At 44.7% G+C, this 21,745-nt stretch overlaps 1 protein-coding gene across 7 annotated transcripts; it reads left to right on the forward strand.

Moving 5' to 3' along the window:
• The first annotated feature begins 209 nt into the window (after positions 1-209).
• LOC121578188 (arginine-glutamic acid dipeptide repeats protein-like) lies at positions 210-21,212 on the forward strand. 7 transcript variants are annotated; one of them, XM_041892370.2, is made up of 17 exons: positions 210-487; positions 1,883-1,931; positions 2,216-2,340; positions 2,866-2,965; positions 3,231-3,329; positions 3,712-3,792; positions 4,619-4,772; positions 13,699-13,779; positions 13,930-14,123; positions 14,309-14,476; positions 14,707-14,820; positions 15,085-16,367; positions 16,552-16,783; positions 17,031-17,751; positions 18,066-18,200; positions 18,330-18,533; positions 20,065-21,212. In XM_041892370.2, exons 1-16 carry the CDS (start codon positions 462-464, stop codon positions 18,530-18,532), a joined length of 3,765 nt encoding a protein of 1,254 aa, XP_041748304.2. In that variant the 5' UTR covers positions 210-461; the 3' UTR covers position 18,533; positions 20,065-21,212. The 7 variants fall into 7 exon arrangements, with proteins under 7 accessions (XP_041748304.2, XP_041748300.2, XP_041748302.2 ...); XM_041892366.2 differs by having other exon boundaries at positions 18,330-18,528; XM_041892368.2 differs by having other exon boundaries at positions 18,090-18,200; positions 18,330-18,528.
• The last annotated feature ends 533 nt before the right edge of the window (positions 21,213-21,745 follow it).

The raw sequence follows: 21,745 nt of genomic DNA on the forward strand, positions 1-21,745 counted from the left end.
TATATGTATTATAAGAGTGATAGGTGTCACTATAGTCTAGCATTAGTTATATAATTGATTCTTAAAATATGTATTCCTGGAATATCAGTCTGTGCTGGATAATGTATCCAGGTGTGAACCTGTTCAGTACTCTGGCGCTCTACAGTTTTCCTGGAATTCTGAATAATATCTGATGCGTTCGAGGCTGTTAAATATTTTTGTATCGATGCACTCTGGGGCATGGCTCTGTGGACACTACAGTAGATTATCCTATTAGCGACGGCGGCACATGCTCCGTTATGTCTACGGAGAAGGGAATTTTGAAGGCTGAGCGTTGGGGCTGAGGTCATTGCACAGTTTAGTGCTATGAAAAAAATCGTCTCCTCTTAGCCTCCATTTTGAGTAGTATGGAATAGCATAGTTTGTATCGACCACTACGCTGACAGTGTCAACCTAACAACGACACCAAAAGAGCCTCCGACATGGACGACCTGTTCAGTCCGAGAAGGTAATCGAGTTGCCTCGTAAATTTACATTGTTTTAGTCGCGAATATCTTACATTTCTGTTTACATTGCCATTTTTATGACATACTTGGAATTGCAATGGTCGCGATGGCGTTAGCTCGATCCATGTAGCTAAAGCAAGCAATCTGTCGTACGGAGAAAATATTTCAGTATCTAGCTGGGTGTGTAATTGATCACGCGGTGCATTGTGGATTTATTACTGTCAATTCAGCTGTCACAGATTTGTGGTTTCTGTCGATTTTCACTTCGGCTCCCGGGAAGAGACTTATGTCAATACCCCATTTTGCGAGACTGTCGGGCCACGTAAATAGACACTGACGATGTGAGGATGTTTATTTTAAATTTAAAGTATGCGTTATTATACACTCAAAAGCAACATCCATCATGCTATGCTTGTTATTTTGTTAAATGAAGGGAAGTGTGATTGATATGCTTTGCAAGCGGCTGGGGACGAGACTCGTTTATGTAATGTTTGGAGGGAACGTAATAGCCGCATTCAGATTGGCTTTCACTGATGGATGGGCGGGATTAAAGGAAACCGCTGCCCAATTGAAATGCAAGATTAACTCCGTAATATTATGAAATATTTAGATTAGGGATTAAAATATTGCTAGGCTCAGATAGTGTATTTGCCTTTACACTTGTGACTTGTGTTAAATATGCATAATCCCTTTTGCATATGCATGTACTAGTATGTCAGAAAAAGGGATGTATCTAGTACTAGTTTTTTTGTTTTAGAACAGAACATTAACATTGTTATATGGTTATAAACATTACAATGCAATACAATTTAACTGTCCATATGTTACAGCAAACAACAGAAATTTGATAGCACACATCACACACAGTTGAGAGGAGCACAGGGTCAAACTACAGTGCAGCGCCCCTGGATGAAGAGCATGTTGTGGGGTTAAGGGCCCTGCTCAAAAGCCCAACGGTAGGGGATTGTTGTTAAGATGTGAACCCAGCAGCCCTTCAGTTGTCAGATCAAATCCCCCCTTTATTTCTAGCGCCCGGCTCGGGATTCAAACAGTCAACCTTTCAGCTAATGCTCCAACTGCTTAGCCGCTGGGCTACCTACCTACCTGCCATTACACTGTTCACTTGATTGATACTACAATTGATAATGACATTTTGTCAAGATGTGACTTGAATAAAACAATGAGTTTTTAATGGTGAGCAAGCGTTGTGCCTTCTCCTTTTCAATGATTATCTAATAAAATGTTTCTTGATTTATTTTTCTTCTGTTCAAATCATTTGCAAATATGATAACATAGAGGATAATTCATGTTCTGAAATGTACAATAACATAATAATATAACAATGTAATGTTATATCTAACTGTTATATGTTATAACTGAATTATCCCTATTTCCAGGAGCCTGAATAGCACCCAGGGGGAGATCAGAGTGGGATCAAGTCATCAGGTAATAGTCCATTAACCCCCTTTAAGCAGGATGTCACTCTCTAATGTATTGCCCATTTGAGACCATACCATAGAGCAGTACCGGTATGCCTTCGACAATCTACATTGGTTTAGTGTTGCAAAATCTGAGAGCTACATGATACATACAGTATGTCATTAACTATCTTACTGTCATAACCTGTCATATATTTGTCTGTATGTATATCTCATATCACTATAGTAAATTGTCTGTGACAGTGAGACTAACATGGTATTTATCTGTCTGTATTATTTGTGCGTATGCAGGCTAAGCTCCCTGAGCTGCAACCACGCCCTGTGTTTGGTGTGCAGACCCAGACAGAGAATGAAGAGCTGGTGTGGATGCCAGGGGTCAATGATTGTGACCTCCTCATGTACCTCAGAGCTGCCAGGTTAGTGTTGACTCAGCAGCACTCATATTAGCTTGGTCCCAGATCTGTTTGTGCTGTATAGCCAACTCCTGTGGTTGTTGTTGGCTATACAGCACAAACAGATCTGGGACCAGGCTACACTCATACTGTATCTCTTGTGTGATGAATGGTGCATAAGAACCCTGCCAGATTTAACGACGGATGGGATTCATACAAAACCTGGTGTCTGTCAGCGTTGCATAACACTGGTGTTGAGAGTAAGAGTGAAGTGCGTTATTATGGTAATTAAGTTGTGTGCAGAACATAATCGTTTCAGCTTGATGAGCATATCAAGGAGGTGTGACTGCTGCTGGTTTTTAGTTGTCATTTAGTATAAAGTCCTATCAGAGTTCTTCTAGCTAGCCTGTCAGGTCATTATTGTTAAAGATAATGTCATTACAAAACGCTTCTGTAGGCGGCTGTAGTGCACAATGTTTGTCATGCTTGTCATCCTGACTGACTGCACAGCAGGATTTATTTATCTTCTCTGTCTCTTCCTGATTGAAGGAGCATGGCAGCGTTTGCAGGGATGTGTGACGGAGGATCCACAGAGGACGGGTGTTTGGCGGCCTCTCGTGACGACACCACACTCAACGCTTTGAACATGGTGAGCAGGAATACTTTTCTGCATTTAAATGGGAATATGAAATAGAACAATGAGATCATTTCATTTTTACCTTTTTCATGTATTATGTTTTCTATTTTTGAAAATAATCTATTATTATTTTTTATATTTTTTATATTTTTTTACATTGTAGAGAAATGTTTTTATAAAAAAATATCACGTGTACAATTGTAAAAACAATATATTTTTACGAATAAGATCTTGAACCCTTCTCAGTAGATCTGTGATTGTCTCCCTCCCTCTACAGTTACACGCCAGCCGCTACGATGCAGCTAAAGCTCTCCAGCGCCTAGTGAAGAAACCTGTACCCAAACTCATTGAGAAATGTTGGTCAGAAGATGATGTGGTAAGGCAGCCTTGCACCATGCTTACTTCAGGTCCAAAGACAATGTTTAACTTTAGGCACTACGGCCCGATTTAGAGTTGAGATGAGCGTTGTAACTCTTGACTTTTGCATAAATCATTCCTTGATGTTTAGTTAAGCGCTCAAATTCCAAGACAGAATATGGCCCTATGTGTTCTTAGGGCTGCTCTGTGGTTACATCGGGTTACTCCCAGCAACAATGCTATGCATGTTCAATATGTATTATGGCCATTGTGTAACATAGACAATAGTGAAACAATATGAAACACATTTACACTGCATGGTATATTGCACATATCATATGTTTGGGAACTATGTTGACTGTTTGTTTTTATTTCCCCCACAATCACTTTACAATCAACAGAAGCGGTTCATCAAAGGTTTGAGACAGTACGGCAAGAATTTCTTCAGGATTCGCAAAGAGCTTCTGCCCAACAAGAAAACGGTAAATGAAAACACCTGGTGTAATATATTTTACTATCATACTGTCTCTTATGTCTGTCTAGACATAACAGACAGATGTAACTGGACATGACTATACACACAATCAACATACCTAACTGTTTGCAATGCAGTCAGTGGTTCCTTCTGATTTGGTGTATTTGTTGACATACTTGTTACGTTCCCCAGCAAGAAAACCAAATCATTTCACTCAAACAGTCACTGACAATAACCAAAACGAAACAGGTGGGGTTTTAGGAGGGGTTCTGAAAGATACTCATGGGGGTGTCCACTGAAAGTTGACTAGCAACAACAACTGGAACCTAAAAGACACCCACCATGAGCGCCAACAAAATTTGTCCAAGAAGAGACAAACAAAAGAAAAACCCACACCAAACTTAAAGACAGGAAGCAAACCGAAAAGGTGGAGCAACACGAAAACATGGAAGATCAGACAAAGGAATGTTTTTCTAGAAATCAAATAGAGAGCGCCAACTAAAGGTGTTGACCCTCCACATCTCTCAAGACCACTGGGGCACTGGGCCAGCAACTCTTAAATATCACCAGGGACAGCACAGGTGAAACACCTTCCGACTAATGAGACGGCAACCAGCACATGTGTAACACATACTGACTAACGATGTGACACCAATCGGTGCGCCCTACGTGCTAACGTGCTATACGTGCTAAAGTCCAACCTCAAAACATAAATGGAAAAACCAAAACCTGTAACACACTACAGCAACTCAAATTCAATATCTGTATCTTCATCTTCATTGGAATCTGCACACTGTGCCCTCTTCTTAAATCACGTGTTGTGTTGTTGGCAGGGGGAGTTGATCACATTCTACTACCACTGGAAGAAGACGCCTGAGGCTGCAGGCACGCGGCCATACCGTCAGCACCGTAGACAGCCGTCCTCACGCAAGGCCAAGACTCGCGCCGCCGCTGCCACTGTGAACACCCCCTCCCGGTCCCAATCCAGTGAGTGCCAGGGGTTTTCAATTCCTCAAAGATTTAGCTTATTTTATGGCCGGGTTCCCTGACACAGATTAGGACTAGTAGGGGATAGTGGGGTAAGTGGAGCTATTTTTTACATTCAGCATCACTCAGTCAAGGAAAATATAGTATTCTTTCTAACAAAGATATACACTATATACAGTGGGGGAAAAAAGTATTTAGTCAGCCACCAATTGTGCAAGTTCTCCCACTTAAAAAGATGAGAGAGGCCTGTAATTTTCATCATAGGTACACGTCAACTATGACAGACAAATTGAGAAAAAAAAATCCACAAAATCACATTGTAGGATTTTTAATGAATTTATTTGCAAATTATGGTGGAAAATAAGTATTTGGTCACCTACAAACAAGCAAGATTTCTGGCTCTCACAGACCTGTAACTTCTTCTTTAAGAGGCTCCTCTGTCCTCCACTTGTTACCTGTATTATTGGCACCTGTTTGAACTTGTTATCAGTATAAAAGACACCTGTCCACAACCTCAAACAGTCACACTCCAAACTCCACTATGGCCAAGACCAAAGAGCTGTCAAAGGACACCAGAAACAAAATTGTAGACCTGAACCAGGCTGGGAAGACTGAATCTGCAATAGCTAAGCAGCTTGATTTGAAGAAATCAACTGTGGGAACAATTATTAGGAAATGGAAGACATACAAGTGATAATCTTCCTCGATCTGGGGCAACACGCAAGATCTCACCCCGTGGGGTCAAAATGATCACAAGAACGGTGAGCAAAAATCCCAGAACCACACGGGGGGACCTAGTGAATGACCTGCAGAGAGCTAGGACCAAAGTAACAAAGCCTACCATCAGTAACACACTACGCCGCCAGGGACTCAAATCCTGCAGTGCCAGACGTGTCCCCCTGCTTAAGCCAGTACATGTCCAGGCCCGTCTGAAGTTTGCTAGAGTGCATTTGGAGAATGTCATATGGTCAGATGAAACCAAAATATAACTTTTTGGTAAAAACTCAACTCGTCGTGTTTGGAGGACAAAGAATGCTGAGTTGCATCCAAAGAACACCATACCTACTGTGAAGCACGGGGGTGGAAACATCATGCTTTGGGGCTGTTTTTCTGCAAAGGGACCAGGACGACTGATCCGTGTAAAAGAAAGAATGAATGGGGCCATGTATCGTGAGATTTTGAGTGAAAACCTCCTTCCATCAGCAAGGGCATTGAAGATGAAACGTGGCTGGGTCTTTCAGCATGACAATGATCCCAAACACACCGCCCGGGCAACGAAGGAGTGGCTTCGTAAGAAGCATTTCAAGGTCCTGGTGTGACCTAGCCAGTCTCCAGATCTCAACCCCATAGAAAATCTTTGGCGGGAGTTGAAAGTCTGTGTTGCCCAGCGACAGCCCCAAAACATCACTGCTCTAGAGGAGATCTGCATGGAGGAATGGGCCAAAATACCAGCAACAGTGTGTGAAAACCTTGTGAAGACTTACAGAAAACGTTTGACCTGTGTCATTGCCAACAAAGGGTATATAACAAAGTATTGAGAAACTTTTGTTATTGACCAAATACTTATTTTCCACCATAAATTGCAAATAAATTCATTAAAAATCCTACAATGTGATTTTCTGGAAAAAAAATGCTCATTTTGTCTGTCATAGTTGACGTGTACCTATGATGAAAATTACAGGCCTCTCTCATCTTTTTAAGTGGGAGAACTTGCACAATTGGTGGCTGACTAAATACTATTTTTCCCCACTGTATACAAAAGAACGTGGCACTGTCATAGGATGCCACCTTTCTAACAAGTCAGTTCGTCAAATTTCTGCCCTGCTAGAGCTACCCTGGTCAATTGTAAGTGCTATTATTGTGAAGTGGAAACATCTAGGAGCAACAACGGCTCAGCCGCAAAGTAGTAGGCCACACAAGCTCACAGAACGGGGCCGCTGAAGCGCGTAGCGCGTAAAAATGGTCTGTCCTCGGTTGCAACTAGGGCTGTGGCGGTCACTAAATTTCATCAGCCGGTGATTGTCAAGCAAATACATTTACATTACATTTTAGTAATTTAGCAGACGCTCTTATCCAGAGCGACTTACAGGAGCAATTAGGGTTAAGTGCCTTGCTCAAGGGCACATCGACAGATTTTTCACCTAATCGGCTCGGGGATTAGAACCAGCGACCTTTCGGTTACTGGCACAACGCTCTTAATCACTAAGCTACCTGCCGCCCCAAATAACTGTCGGTCTCACGGTAATTGACCGTTAATTAACATAAACACATTTAGCATCTCCTGGCTTCAACACATAGCCTACAAGCCATTTTAAAAAGTCTAATAAATCCATGTAATATAGCCTACACCTTCACAATAAATCCATGTTTTATTTTAGACAGGTCTATAGAAGCATGATATGAAGAAAATGTAGTCTATTTCAGAAGAAAAGAATAGCATACTCTGAGTTGTCCTTATGTTAGGTCCTGATGTGGCTATGCTAAATGGCTGTGGGCAACACTAGTTCATTTAGCAGACAAGATTTGCTTATAATTCCGTGGCATTATTTTATAGTTTAAAGAATACAATTGAACAAAGCTGAATAAAATATAAATATCTTCTCCAAACGATTTGAGGGAGTGCGCACATGTGGCTATTCTGTGTTGAGCGGTTAACAAAGAAATAGGTACTTCTATGTGCTTAATTTAGAGTTATTAATGTAACTTTAGTTGATCTACATTTACATTTACATCATTTAGCAGACGCTCTTATCCAGAGCGACTTACAAATAGGTGCATTCACCTTATAGCCAGTGGGATACCCACTTTACAATGTTTTTTTTTTTTTTTTTGGGGGGTTGGGGTAAGGGGGGATAGAAGGATTACTTTATCCTATCCCAGGTATTCCTTAAAGAGGTGGGGTTTCAAATGTCTCCGGAAGGTGGTGAGTGACTCCGCTGTCCTGGCGTCGTGAGGGAGCTTGTTCCACCATTGGGGTGCCAGAGCAGCGAACAGTTTTGACTGGGCTGAGCGGGAACTATGCTTTCGCAGAGGTAGGGGAGCCAGCAGGCCAGAGGTGGATGAACGCAATGCCCTCGTTTGGGTGTAGGGACTGATCAGAGCCTGAAGGTACGGAGGTGCCGTTCCCCTCACAGCTCCGTAGGCAAGCACCATGGTCTTGTAGCAGATGCGAGCTTCAACTGGAAGCCAGTGGAGTGTGCGGAGGAGCGGGGTGACGTGAGAGAACTTGGGAAGGTTGAACACCAGACGGGCTGCGGCATTCTGGATGAGTTGTAGGGGTTTAATGGCACAGGCAGGGAGCCCAGCCAACAGCGAGTTGCAGTAATCCAGACGGGAGATGACAAGTGCCTGGATTAGGACCTGTGCCGCTTCCTGTGTAAGGCAGGGTCGTACTCTCGAATGTTGTAGAGCATGAACCTACAGGATCGGGTCACCGCCTTGATGTTAGCAGAGAACGACAGGGTGTTGTCCAGGGTCACGCCAAGGCTCTTCGCACTCTGGGAGGAGGACACAACGGAGTTGTCAACCGTGATGGCGAGATCATGGAACAGGCAGTCCTTCCCCGGGAGGAAGAGCAGCTCCGTCTTGCCAAGGTTCAGCTTGAGGTGGTGATCCGTCATCCATACTGATATGTCTGCCAGACATGCAGAGATGCGATTCGCCACCTGGTTATCAGAAGGGGGAAAGGAGAAGATTAGTTGTGTGTCGTCAGCGTAGCAATGATAGGAGAGGCCATGTGAGGATATGACAGAGCCAAGTGACTTGGTGTATAGCGAGAATAGGAGAGGGCCTAGAACTGAGCCCTGGGGGACACCAGTGGTGAGAGCACGTGGTGCGGAGACAGCTTCTCGCCACGCCACTTGGTAGGAGCGACCGGTCAGGTAGGACGCAATCCAAGAGTGAGCCGCGCCGGAGATGCCCAGCTCGGAGAGGGTGGAGAGGATGATTCAGCAGGGAGGAGAATGTGGCAAAGAGCTTCCTAGGGTTAGAGGCAGATGGTTGGAAGCCCAACATCTACAAATGTTGGGCTATATGTTTTGATTTTTAATATATTGTAAGGCTGCATGATGAGACTCTAATGATGATTTGAAAAAGTCGCTTGAAAGGCATGAGTTCTGCTTTGTTTTTTTGCGCAGGCTGTACACACTCCAATAGTCTCTCATTCACAATTTGACAAGCAGTTGATAATGCCTCGAATTTCACGGCGGCATCCCCTTTGTGGCCGTAATGCACCCTAAAATAATCCATGCCTTTTGCGGCTCAGAGTGCTGCGTTGTGCCCTTCTCCCTGAGTGTGCTGCGCAATCTGAAGTGCCTCTCACTCACATGGCTCTCCGTCACATGATCGGGGCTTTCTCACAGGCTACAAGTGAAGACAGTTCATCGGGGACGCAACTGCGCGCGTCTTTATCCAATTCCGAGGTGCATATTGAAGATACTGGAAGAACTGTCCACATTTAATTTTGGTCAGCCAACAAGATGAGTAGGCCTAACAAACAGCAAAAGCACTAGCCTATGTGAATCTGCTATCCCCCATAGTACAAAAGTCAACCTATTCTATTCTGTGCGAGAAATAAATATTCCAAACATAGTCTGAGACAGTTGTGGGATGTGATAGATCCCAAATTGATACAACCACTAGCATCAAAAAACCTTTTTTTATACAATGTGGCTGACGCAACAGATTAGAACGTTTAGCTTAAAATGTTGATAAACTATGTGTCAGAGGAAGGCCCTAAAAATTGTCAGACTACAGCCACCGTAGTCATAGACTGTTCTCTGTGCTACCTCACGGCAAGCGGGACCGGAGCGCCAAGTCTAGGTCCAAAAGGCTTCTTAACAGCTTCTACCCCCAAGCCATAAGACTCCTGAACAGCTAATCATGGCTACCCAGACTATTTGCATTGCCCCCCCACCCCACCCCAACCCCCTCTTTTATAATAATATAATATAATATGCAATTTAGCAGACGCTTTTATCCAAAGCGACTTACAGTCATGTGTGCATACATTTTTACGTATGGGTGGTCCCGGGGATCGAACCCACTACCCTGGCGTTACAAGCGCCATGCTCTACCAATTGAGCTACAGAGGACCACATTTTACACTGTTGCTACTCTGTTTATTATTTATGCATAGTCACTTTAACTCTGCCCACATGTACATATTACCTAAATTACCTCGACTAACTGGTGCCCCCGCACATTGACTCTGTACCGGTACCCCCCTGTGTATATAGCCTCCCTACTGTTATTTTATTTTACTGCTGCTCTTTAATTATTTGCTATTTTCTATTTTTTACTTATCTATTTTTTACTTAACTCTTTTTTTCTTCTTAAAAAACTGCATTGTTGGTTAAGGGCTTGTAAGTAAGCATTTCACTGTAAGGTCTACACCTGTTGTATTCGGCACATGTGGCAAATAACATTTGATTTGATTTGATTAGGCTATTTCTTCACATTATAAGCGCAGCAATGCACACATGGTAGTAGGCTATAAGCGTGAATGTTCCATTAGCGGAAAACACCATTATCAAAAGTGACCGCAAATGCAATTATGCATGTAATGCTTTTATTATAAAGGTGTATTTTAATGGTGAAAATTATCTTCCTCAAACTTGAAACTCAGTTAGAATCTACACCCCTTGTAAAACTGATTAATGTGCTTAATTTTAAGAAGTTATTTGGCCACTTTAGTTGTGATACAAACCTTATTAAAACATATACATGAGGTGTGCGATTATGATTAGAAAAAGTCACAAAAAAAAGGCTTTGTTTCTTATGCTGGGCATCATTTACAACTGACAATATATAATTCACAAGTGATAGGCTAATATTGTCACCCATCAGACTATTCTTGATTTAATCTTGTCATTACATATACTAAATAATATATGTGTGACATTTGTTTTGATTTAGAATGGACCATTATCATGTACCTGTATCGAAGCAGGGCCAGTGGAAAAAATACATGTCATCTATGCACTTAAATAGCGAATGTAAGACGCTTTTCCCCGTGGTTTATTTTCATGCCAACCAGGTAGGCTATACTCCTGTTGTAAATATAAGCAATGTGCTTAAAGTTAGGAAAGTTGAGAAATAAATATAGTAGGCCTAGCCTATAGAAAGCTGATGGGATCCTCCTCTTCTTATTAGCGGCCATCACTCTGTTTTCTCCCGCAATTGCATAGCCTATAGAAATGTTGTGCAACATGAGCTCATGAGCTCTCATGAAGTGTTTGATTTTTGATTAGATTTGCATTGATGTCAGAGTGATTAGAGGGACAATAGAGTGCTGAGTACCAGGCAGTTAGCAAGTTTGGTAGGCTACTAATGACCAGCAGCAGCATCAGAGCTTGAAGAACCCTAATTACCGTGACTAAACGGTCATGTGGTATTTGACTGCCTTCATGACTTGTGACTGCCGGTGTGGTGGTAATACAGTCAGCGCAACAGCCCTAGTTGTAACACTCACTACCAAGTTCCAAACTGCCTCTGGAAGCAACGTCAGTACAAGAACTGTTCGTCGAGAGCTTCATGAAATGGGTTTCCATGGCCGAGCTGCCGCACACAAGCCTATGATCACCATGCGCAATGCCGAGCGTCGGCTGGAGTGGTGTAAAGCTTGCCACCATTGGACTCTGGAGCAGTGGAAACGCGTTCTCTGGAGTGATGAATCATGCTTCTCCATCTGGCAGTCCGACGGATGAATCAGGGTTTGGCGGATGCCAGGAGAACGCTACCTGCCCCAATGCATAGTGCCAACTGTAAAGTTTGGTGGAGGAGTAATAATGGTCTGGGGCTGTTTTTCATGGTTCGGGCTAGGCCCCTTAGTTCCAGTGAAGGGAAATCTTAACGCTACAGCATACAATGACATTCTAGACGATTCTGTGCTTCCAACTTTGTGGCAACAGTTTTGGGAAGGCCGTTTCAGCATGACAATGCCCCTGTGCACAAAGCGAGGTCCATACAGAAATGTTTTTTTGAGATCGGTGTGGAAGAACTTGACTGGCCTGCACAGAGCCCTGACCTCAACCCCATCGAATACCTTTGGGATGAATTGGAACGCCATCTGCGAGCCAGGCCTAATCGGCCAACATCAGTGACCGACCTCACGAATGCTCTTGTGGCTGAATGGAAGCAAGTCCCCGCAGCAATGTTCCAACATCTAGTGGAAAGTCTTCCCAGAAGCGTGGAAGCTGTTATAGCAACAAAGGGGGAACCAACTCCATATTAATGCCCATGATTTTGGAATGAGATGTTCAGTTGTCCACATACTTTTGGTCATATAGTGTATATATATATATATATATATATATATATATATATATATATATATATACACTGCTCAAAAGAATAAAGGGAACACTTAAACAACACAATGTAACTCCAAGTCAATCACACTTCTGTGAAATCAAACTGTCAACTTAGGAAGCAACACTGATTGACGATACATTTCACATGCTGTTGTGCAAATGGAATAGACAACAGGTGGAAATTATAGGCAATTAGCAAGACACCCCTAATAAAGGACTGGTTTTGCAGGTGGTGACCACAGACCACTTCTCAGTTCCTATGCTTCCTGGCTGATGTTTTGGTCACTTTTGAATGCTGGCGGTGCTTTCACTCTAGTGGTAGCATGAGACGGAGTCTACAACCCACACAAGTGGCTCAGGTAGTGCAGCTCATCCAGGATGGCACATCAATGCGAGCTGTGGCAAGAAGGTTTGCTGTGTCTGTCAGCGTAGTGTCCAGAGCATGGAGGCGCTACCAGGAGACAGGCCAGTACATCAGGAGACGTGGAGGAGGCCGTACGAGTGCAACAACCCAGCAGCAGGACTGAATTCTCCGCCTTTGTGCAAGGAGGAGCAGGAGGAGCACTGCCAGAGCCCTGCAAAATGACCTCCAGCAGGCCACAAATGTGCATGTGTCTGCTCAAACGGTCAGAAACAGACTCCATGAGGGTGGTATGAGGGCCCGACGTCCACAGGTGGGGGTTGTGCTTACAGCCCAACACCGTGCAGGACGTTTGGCATTTGCCAGAGAACACCAAGATTGGCAAATTCGCCACTTGCGCCCTGTGCTCTTCACAGATGAAAGCAGGTTCACACTGAGCACATGTGACAGACGTGACAGAGTCTGGAGACGCCGTGGAGAACGTTCTGCTTCCTGCAACATCCTCCAGCATGACCGGTTTGGCGGTGGGTCAGTCATGGTGTGGGGTGGCATTTCTTTGGGGGGCCGCACAGCCCTCCATGTGCTCGCCAGAGGTAGCCTGACTGCCATTAGGTACCGAGATGAGATCCTCAGACCGCTTGTGAGACCATATGCTGGTGCGGTTGGCCCTGGGTTCCTCCTAATGCAAGACAATGCTAGACCTCATGTGGCTGGAGTGTGTCAGCAGTTCCTGCAAGAGGAAGGCATTGATGCTATGGACCGCCCGTTCCCCAGACCTGAATCCAATTGAGCACATCTGGGACATCATGTCTAGCTCCATCCACCAACGCCACGTTGCAGCACAGACTGTCCAGGAGTTGGCCCCAACTGATTATAACAATCTTAAAATTATCTACTTTGGTTTAGATACAAGCATCATGAAAACTCTTACACAATAAATTCATTTGACTTGGTGAAAATCCGTTTTTTTCCCCATGTGGTTTCTTCCTTCACAGACCTCTTCCTAAATATTTGGTCAAATTATACATTATGTGTATGGTTTCCTAAAAACAAGGGTGGCTCAATTTACCCTTTTGACTCAGTTTACCCCACTCTCCCCTATTGGACTAAATGTGCATGCTTTTTAATCCAGAACTAGGCTTAATCTGTGTGTAGAACACTAAGGGCCTATTTCTATCTTCTAGTCCAGTAACTGTAGATAACACAATAGGAGTGGGTATAGTCTTTATCTGATCTCTTCTCTCTCCTGCAGTGGACATAAGTTCAGCCAGTGAGGAGGACCTGGACAGTGAAGACAGCGAGCAGGGCACCTGTAGACACTGTGCCACTACCAGTAAGTACAGTTCATACTTGCTCCACCAGCCACCAGTGCTCAGGTCAATGGGTTCTGATGTACTGTATGTCTGTGTCCTATGTTGGTGACAAATACAATTTCTCCTCTTGTGATCAATAAAGTTTATTCAATTCATTGCTTTAATTTCAGCCTCTAAGGACTGGCAGCACGGAGGCCGGGATAACATCCTCCTGTGTACCACCTGTCGTACCTACTACAACAAACATGGCCGCCTGCCGCCTGGCCCCAAGCCTGCTGACCCTCCCTTCATGTTCAAACCTGTCAAAGAGGAAGAGGATGGCAACGGGAAGCACGGCATGAGGACGCGACGCAGCAGAACACCGGTAAGCCTGGGAACCTCCCATCTTAGCCCCATCTAGTGTATTCCTCCCTGCCACCCTCACTCCTCTCTCTTTCCCTCTCTTTCTCAGTCACTCAGTCAGTCACTACCACCCTCATCATTATCTTTCTCTCTCTATTGTTGTTATAATCTCTTTCAATACTTACTCCAAGTTGTATTTCTCACCAGTTGTCTTCACTAAGAAGTGGCCACAAGAGGCTGACCGGCTCTCCTACCAGTGAAGACCAGCAGTCCAGTAGCCATCCCTCTCCCGCCCCCAGTGGGGCTAGCTCCACCTCCAACGCATCCAGAACCTCCTGCTTAGACAAGACTGATTCCACAAAGAAGCCTGGCAAGGTACAGTCACACACATATATTCTTTTTGAAGTTAGGGATATAGATTTGTATGCACAGTAATGGCGCATTTGTGAATTTAAGTACACCTAATATCATATACAATCATAACATCTAGTTGTATTTCTGCCGTTCAGACCAGGGCTTCCCCTTTGTCCAAATACTTTTTACTATGTTGTACATACATGTAGAACTGAATGGAATAAGTTAATTATATTCCTTCCATCCAACAGAATATCAAGGAAGAGGCGCCCCTACCAAAGAGTACTAAACGTTCCAGGGAGAGTGCAGCCCAGGACCCAGAGGAGCCTGAGAGAACTCCAACTAAAAGGACCAAGACACAGCAGGTGAGACAGAGTGTAAGACAAGAGTGAAGCAATGGCAGCTAAAAGGTGCAAGATCAGAGAGAAGCAAAATGTGCTAAACCAGTTCTCAGAAACGTATCACTTTTGTTGCCTCATTGTTCTTCAGTTAATGTCTTATCTTCCTGCACTGAGCTACTTTGTTGGGTGTGCCTAGATCTATCCAGTGGCCCTTTTCGTGTAACATTAGCATGATGAGAACCTCCCCTCACCAACAATTCTAACCTTGTGTCTCCGTCCTCCTCTCAGGGTGAACAGGCGGAGTGCCGGTCGGAGGGCGATGGAGAGGCTGAGGCAGAAGGGGTTGAGGTGGAGGAGGAGAGCTGCTCAGACAGCCGCAGTGCCCAAGACGACGGCAGCAGCGACACCAAAGACATCGACCAGGACAACCGCTCCTCCTCCCCCAGCATCCCCAGCCCTCGCCAGGGCAACGAGAGCGACTCCGATTCCTCTGCCCAGCAGCACCAGGGTGCCCACCAGGCGCCAGTAGAGACCGTCAGTGCCCCTCCTGCTGCTGCCCTGGCTGAAACACAGACCCCACAGACTGTTCCTCAACCACAGGTTGCGGGCTCAACCACATCCCTGCCTCCCCAGGGTACCTCTCCCTCTGCAGAGTCTGGCCAGGTACAGGCCCAGGCACCCCCCTCCCTAGAGCCCCCCCAGCCTTCAGCCACCTCTGCTCAGGCTGGTCAGTCAGTTAGCTATCAGACAAGTCCCCCACACAGCCGACCCCCACCCCCCTCCTCTCACCCTCTCGCTGGCCCCTCACCCCTCCCTCCGCCGCTGGGACAGGCCTTCCATCCTCCATCTCCTGTATTCCAGGGTCCTCTTCCTCCTCCTGGCTCTCTGCCTCCCACCCAGCACCTGTCCCTCCATGGTTCTCCCACCCAGGGCCCCCACCCCCAGCGACCCCTTCCTCACTTTCCCAGGGAACCCACCTTCCCCCAGGCCCTCCCCCTCACCTCCGGGCCCCAAATCAAACCACCCCCAACCACACCCATCCATCCATCTCACAAGCAGCCACCACACCTCTCTTCTTCTCTTGCTCCTCCTTTCCCCCAGATGCCGTCCAACCTGCCCCCTCCCCCAGCACTGAAGCCCCTCAACTCCCTGCCCAACCAGCACCCTCCCGGTGCCCCTCCACCCCCCCTCCAGCTCATGCCCCAGTCCCTGCCCATGCAGCAGGGACTCCCACCCCAGCCTCCCGTGCTCACTCAGCTGCAGAACCTCCCTGGCAGAGGCAGCCACTCCCACCCCCACTCCTCCCTGCCCTCCTCTGCCCCCTCAACCATGCACCCTGTCCTCTCTGCCTCCTCTCCCTCTACCATGGGTCCAGTCTCTGGTCTCCAGCCCTCCTCCTCCCTGCGCCCCTCACCCGGAAACCCCATTGGCATTGGAGGGTCACATGTCCAGATTAAAGAGGAGCCATTGGATGAGTGTGAGGAGCCTGAGAGCCCGCCCCCTCCACCCAGAAGTCCCTCGCCAGAACCTTCCGTTGTCAACATCGCCAGTCATGCAAGCCAATCAGCACGGTACTTACTGCATGACATTACTCCAGACAGTCCTGTAAGATGGGCCTCCTTTACAGAGTTAATTGTGGCCATATTGTTGACCTTGTGTTTCTAAAATGTTAACAGATGTTGTTAATCTGAATTACATATGTTCTCAAACAATATTGTTGTGTGATTGCTATATATGCTGTTTGATTCATTTCAGGTTTTTCAAACACCTGGACCGTGGCTACAACTCGTGCTCCAGAACAGACCTGTTCTTCACTCCCCTGGCCTCGTCCAAGCTGGCCAAGAAGAGAGAGGAGGCTGTAGAGAGATCCAAGAGAGAGGCTGAGCACAACGCCCGAGAGAGGGAGAAGGACAGAGAGAGGGAGAGGGAGAGGGAGAGGGAGAGGGAGAGGGAGAGGGAGAGGGAGAGGCAGGAAGACAAAAATGCTGTGAGTAATATGCTGTGGTGCTATTCCCTCTATTCCTCTTTTTCTTTGACATAACTGACGTGATGTCTGTGTATCTCAGCAATGTTATCAATGATATTATTACATACTAGTACAACAATGTTATCAATGATATTATTACATACTAGTACAACAATGTTATCAGTTGGATGTTTTGGATACCTCTAGGGCTCTATACATTGTTTTCTCGCAAATTTGAACCACCTAAATGGGCCTCTTTCTCTTCCAGAGAGCGTCCAGCTCGTCCCATGACAGCCGTATGAGTGATGTCCAAATGTCCGGCCAGGTCCACATGTGCTCCTCCTTCGAGCAGCCCCCCACCAGTGTGGCCGCTGTGCCCCCTTACATCGGCCCCGACACCCCGGCCTTGCGCACCCTCAGTGAGTACGCCCGACCCCACGTCATGTCCCCCACCAATCGCAACCACCCCTTCTTCGTGTCCCTGTCCCCCGGGGACCCTCTGCTGGCCTACCACATGCCCGGCCTGTACGCCGCCGAGCCCAGCCTGAGAGAGAGGGAGCTCCGTAACCTCCGGGAGAGGGAGCTCCGCGAGAGGATGAAGCCTGGCTTCGAGGTCAAACCCCCAGAGATGGAGAACATGCATCCATCAGCCAACCCCATGGAGCACTTTGCCAGACATGGAGCCCTGGCCCTGCCCCACATCGCTGGGCCGCCCCACCACCCCTTTGGCCACTTCCACCCGGTAATGCAGAACCACCTGGAGAGGGAGAGGCAGGCGCTGGCCCTGGCCGGGCCCCAGATGCGTCCAGAGCTGAGCTACGCTGAGCGACTGACTGCTGAGAGGCTCCATGCTGAGAGGATGGCGTCTGTGGCTAACGACCCGGCCGCCAGGCTGCAGATGCTCAACGTCACGCCGCATCACCACCAGCACTCCCACATCCACTCACACCTACACCTGCACCAGCAGGACCCACTCAACCAAGGTGAGGGTATGGACACTTCTATTCTGTCTTGTTTTGTTACATCTTCAGGATATGTGTGTACTGGATAAGCACAAATTGATTATTGTTTTAAAAACAAGAACACTTGATTTGTATTATATATATTTTTTATATTCTTATTTAATGTTGTTTGATAGTCTTAATGCTGAGAGAAGAAGCTGACTCTCCTCACTGTATTACTCTGTATACCTACCAGTGTAGTCATGAGTTGATATGTGTGCACTGTTCGTCCCCCTTCCAATATTAACTGATGTTTATGAAATGTGTTAATTTATATATTGTTTGTTCTCCTGCCTCATTAGATGATGTGTGTTACTGTCACCCAGGTAATGGCCCCCACCCTCTGGATCCCCTGGCTCCAGGGCCCCGTCTGGCCCGCTTCCCCTTCCCCAACGACCTGCCCCACGACCACGACATGCTGCGACACCCACTGTTTGGTGAGGAACCTTAACACACACTCATACACACACACATTCAATTCACTGTATTCAGACTATAATTCTGTGATTGTGAGGTGACTGAGACGCACTCTGATGTTTTGTGCCCCTTGATCAACATCCAAACAGCCTATGCAGCTGTTGCAGGAGCAGGGTACCCCCGTGAGCTCCAGGGGCCCATCCCCCAGATGTCTGCAGCCCACCAGCTCCAGGCCATGCACGCCCAGTCAGCAGAGCTGCAGAGGCTGGCCATGGAGCAGCAGTGGCTGCACGGACACCACCACCTACAACACGGGGGGCCTATGCCCGGACAGGAGGATTACTACAGGTGAGGTGATTACCAACTCCGAACAACAACGACAACAACAGTTTACGTGAACACAGTGCTTTCATTTATGCATTTATTAAAAAATTGAAATCACTAGACAAAGTTGGATCTTGATTATTGATGAGCTAATATTCAATTTTATTCAAAATAAATGTCACCTAAACACAGTGAATACTTTAAAGGAGCCAATGCTTTTATTTACAGTAACAGTCAAAGGTTTGGACACACCTACTCATTAATGGGTTTTTCTTTATTTTTACTATTTTCTACATTGTAGAATAATAGGGAAGGCATCAAAAACGATGAAATAACACATATGGAATCATCTAGTAACCAAAAAAGTGTTAAACAAATCAAAATTGATTTTATATTTGAGATTCTTCAAATAGCCACCCTTTGCCTTGATGACAGCTTTGCACACTCTTGGCATTCTCTCAACCAGCTTCATGAGGTAGTCACCTGGAATGCATTTCAATTAACAGGTGTGCCTTCTTAAAAGTTAATTTGTGGAATTTCTTTCCTTCTTAATGCATTTGAGCCAATCAGTTGTGTTGTGACAAGGTAGGGGGGGTTTACAGAACATAGCCCTATTTGGTAAAAGACCAAGTCCATATTATAACAAGAACCGCTCAAATAAGCAAAGAGAAATTACAGTCCATCATTACTTTAAGACATGAAGGTCAGTCAATATGGAACATTTCTTCAAATGTAGTCGCAAAAACCATCAAGCACTATGATGAAACTGGCTCTCATGAGGACCACCACAGGAATGGAAGACCCAGAGTTACCTCTGCTGCAGAGGATAAGTTCATTAGAGTTACCAGCCTCAGAAATTGCAGCCCAAATAAATGCTTCACAGAGTTCAAGTCACAGACACATCTCAACATCAACTGTTCAGAGGGGACTGTGTGAATCAGGCCTTCATGGTAGAATTGCTGCAAATAAACCACTACTAAAGGACACAAATAATAAGAAGAGACCTGCTTGGGCCAAGAAACACGAGCAATGGACATTAGACCGGTGGAAATGTGTCCTTTGGCCTCCACAATCCCCTGACCTCCACCCAATTAAACCCTGTTTGGGATGAGTCGGACGGCAGAGTGAAGGAAAAGCAGCCAACAAGTGCTCAGCATATGTGGGAACTCCTTCAAGACTGTTGGAAAAGCATTCCAGGTGAAGCTGGTTGAGAGAATGCCAAGAGTGTGCAAAGCTGTCATCAAGGCAAAGGGTGGCTATTTGAAGAATCTCAAATATAAAATCAATTTTGATTTGTTTAACACTTTTTTGGTTACTACATGATTCCATATGTGTTATTTCATAGTTTTGATGTCTTCACTATTGTTCTTCAATGTAAAAAAATTGTAAAAATAAAGAAAAAAACCTTGAATGAGTAGGTGTGTCCAGACTTTTGACTGTTACTGTATGTATCAGCATTTATTGAGAAATCATAAATCACTAGACAAAAGTGGGATCTTGGATTATTGATGAACTATTGCGCTGACATTAATAGTTTATTAATATTATTTTCCTCCATAGCCGTCTGAAGAAAGAAGGTGACAAGCCATCGTGAGACACCTGACGATGTGAGTCACCATGGAAATGTATAAAGAGATAGTAATGCTGTGTACTTTTGAGATACATTATGCGACAACTAATCTTAGTTTATCTTTTTCTATTAGTCTAAATGTAATTGAGAGTTAAGAATCTTTGTGGATCATAATGCTTGTTTCTTGCTCAGCACTTAAAGGGATTGTTTACCCCCAAATCATGAAAGTTTGTGAGAGTTTTTCATATCTCAATAATGGTCTGTTATAAAATAAAAGATTAGCATAGTCTATGTTCCATGCAATTTTTTGTGTAGATGTTACACATGTTTCCACTTAATATGGATTTCATAGCTTTTAGATTTCTCCTAATGCAATATAGTGGGCAGGATCTACACAATAGATGGTGTGGAATATGGCTCACTTTTGAAGTTATGAAAACATCTGACAAACTTTGATTAGGGGGTGACTATCCTTTTACTTTCTAAACAATCTGACTGATCTCCTTGTACAGAATGACATTTAATATTAGATGTTTGGATGATTGACTGTAATAGCCTTGCATGACTGTTTCCCTTTGATTTTCATCAGAACTTACAATAGCGTTGTTAATTTGTGTTTAGACAACAAAAAAAGCATAGTAGATTAATTTTATTCTATATCTGCAAAATATTTGTCTAAACTCTAAAGTTTTATATATTTCAACATGTTTTCACAATTTAACCTACGTCTGACACATACAGTAATTTTTTTAGATTGTAAATAATATATGTTCAATATTCTATATTATTAACTATGAATATTAGGTGTGAATTCTTGACTTGCAAGCTGGCACAATAAAGTTAAATTATTTAGCTATATACACACATAATATATAGCGTTATAAAGTAAAGTGAGTTAACACAGACAATTATAAATTGGAGTATCACTATTGTCACCCCTGACATAAAACGGTGTTTAGAACAGTGGATCCAGATATTAATATTGTTTTGGTTAGAGGAAACAGAAAAAACATTTAAATCTTGGCATCCCTACCATGGACAAACCCTGTTTGAATATTTATGTGAAATAATATGGAAAAACAAAATGTATGCATTGCATATTTATTTGAATAAATAATTCTGCAATAACATGATAAAATGTGTTGTTCAAACTATACCCTCTGTATGTATGGATGCTGTTTATGAGGATAGACCTTTTGGGGGAATTGTTTTTGTGGTAACAGCATTTGGCCAAAAGGGGGGCAATCCTCACCCTTCCTCAGTGAAACTGTTGTTTCAGTAGGATCACTTGCGAATCAAGGTCTTTAGGCCTAGATTCAATCAGATCAAGCGTTCACCGGCTATAGCCGACACCCGCATATCTGATGTTTTGGCGGTGTCTGTGGTATAACTGCTTTGGAGCTGTCAAATCGGTGAGCAGCTGTTCTTGATCATTGTCACGAAGCCACACCTGTCCCACTCGCGTTAGAAGTTCAGAACGAGAAAGCTTAGGCTATATAGAAATAATGACACTTAAATTGAAAATCATTAAACAAAATAATGATGATTTCCATCAGCCTAATGGAGGTGTAGATTACATCTCACACCTGCTCTTCGAACATCTCATTCCAAACTCATGGGCATTAATATGGAGTTGGTCCCCCCTTTGCTGCTATAACAGCCTCCACTCTT

Source organism: Coregonus clupeaformis, chromosome 12, assembly GCF_020615455.1.
Source record: "Coregonus clupeaformis isolate EN_2021a chromosome 12, ASM2061545v1, whole genome shotgun sequence".
NCBI lineage: Eukaryota > Metazoa > Chordata > Actinopteri > Salmoniformes > Salmonidae > Coregonus > Coregonus clupeaformis.

What these genes read in the sequence shown, in the direction of transcription:
- LOC121578188 (XM_041892366.2), top strand. Translation starts at nt 462, where the DNA reads ATGGACGACCTGTTCAGTCCGAGAAG. An exon ending in ATGTACCTCAGAGCTGCCAG is followed by an intron (nt 2,341 to 2,865) that starts GTTAGTGTTGAC and finishes TCCTGATTGAAG; the next exon opens with GAGCATGGCAGCGTTTGCAG. An exon ending in CATGCAAGCCAATCAGCACG is followed by an intron (nt 16,368 to 16,551) that starts GTACTTACTGCA and finishes GATTCATTTCAG; the next exon opens with GTTTTTCAAACACCTGGACC.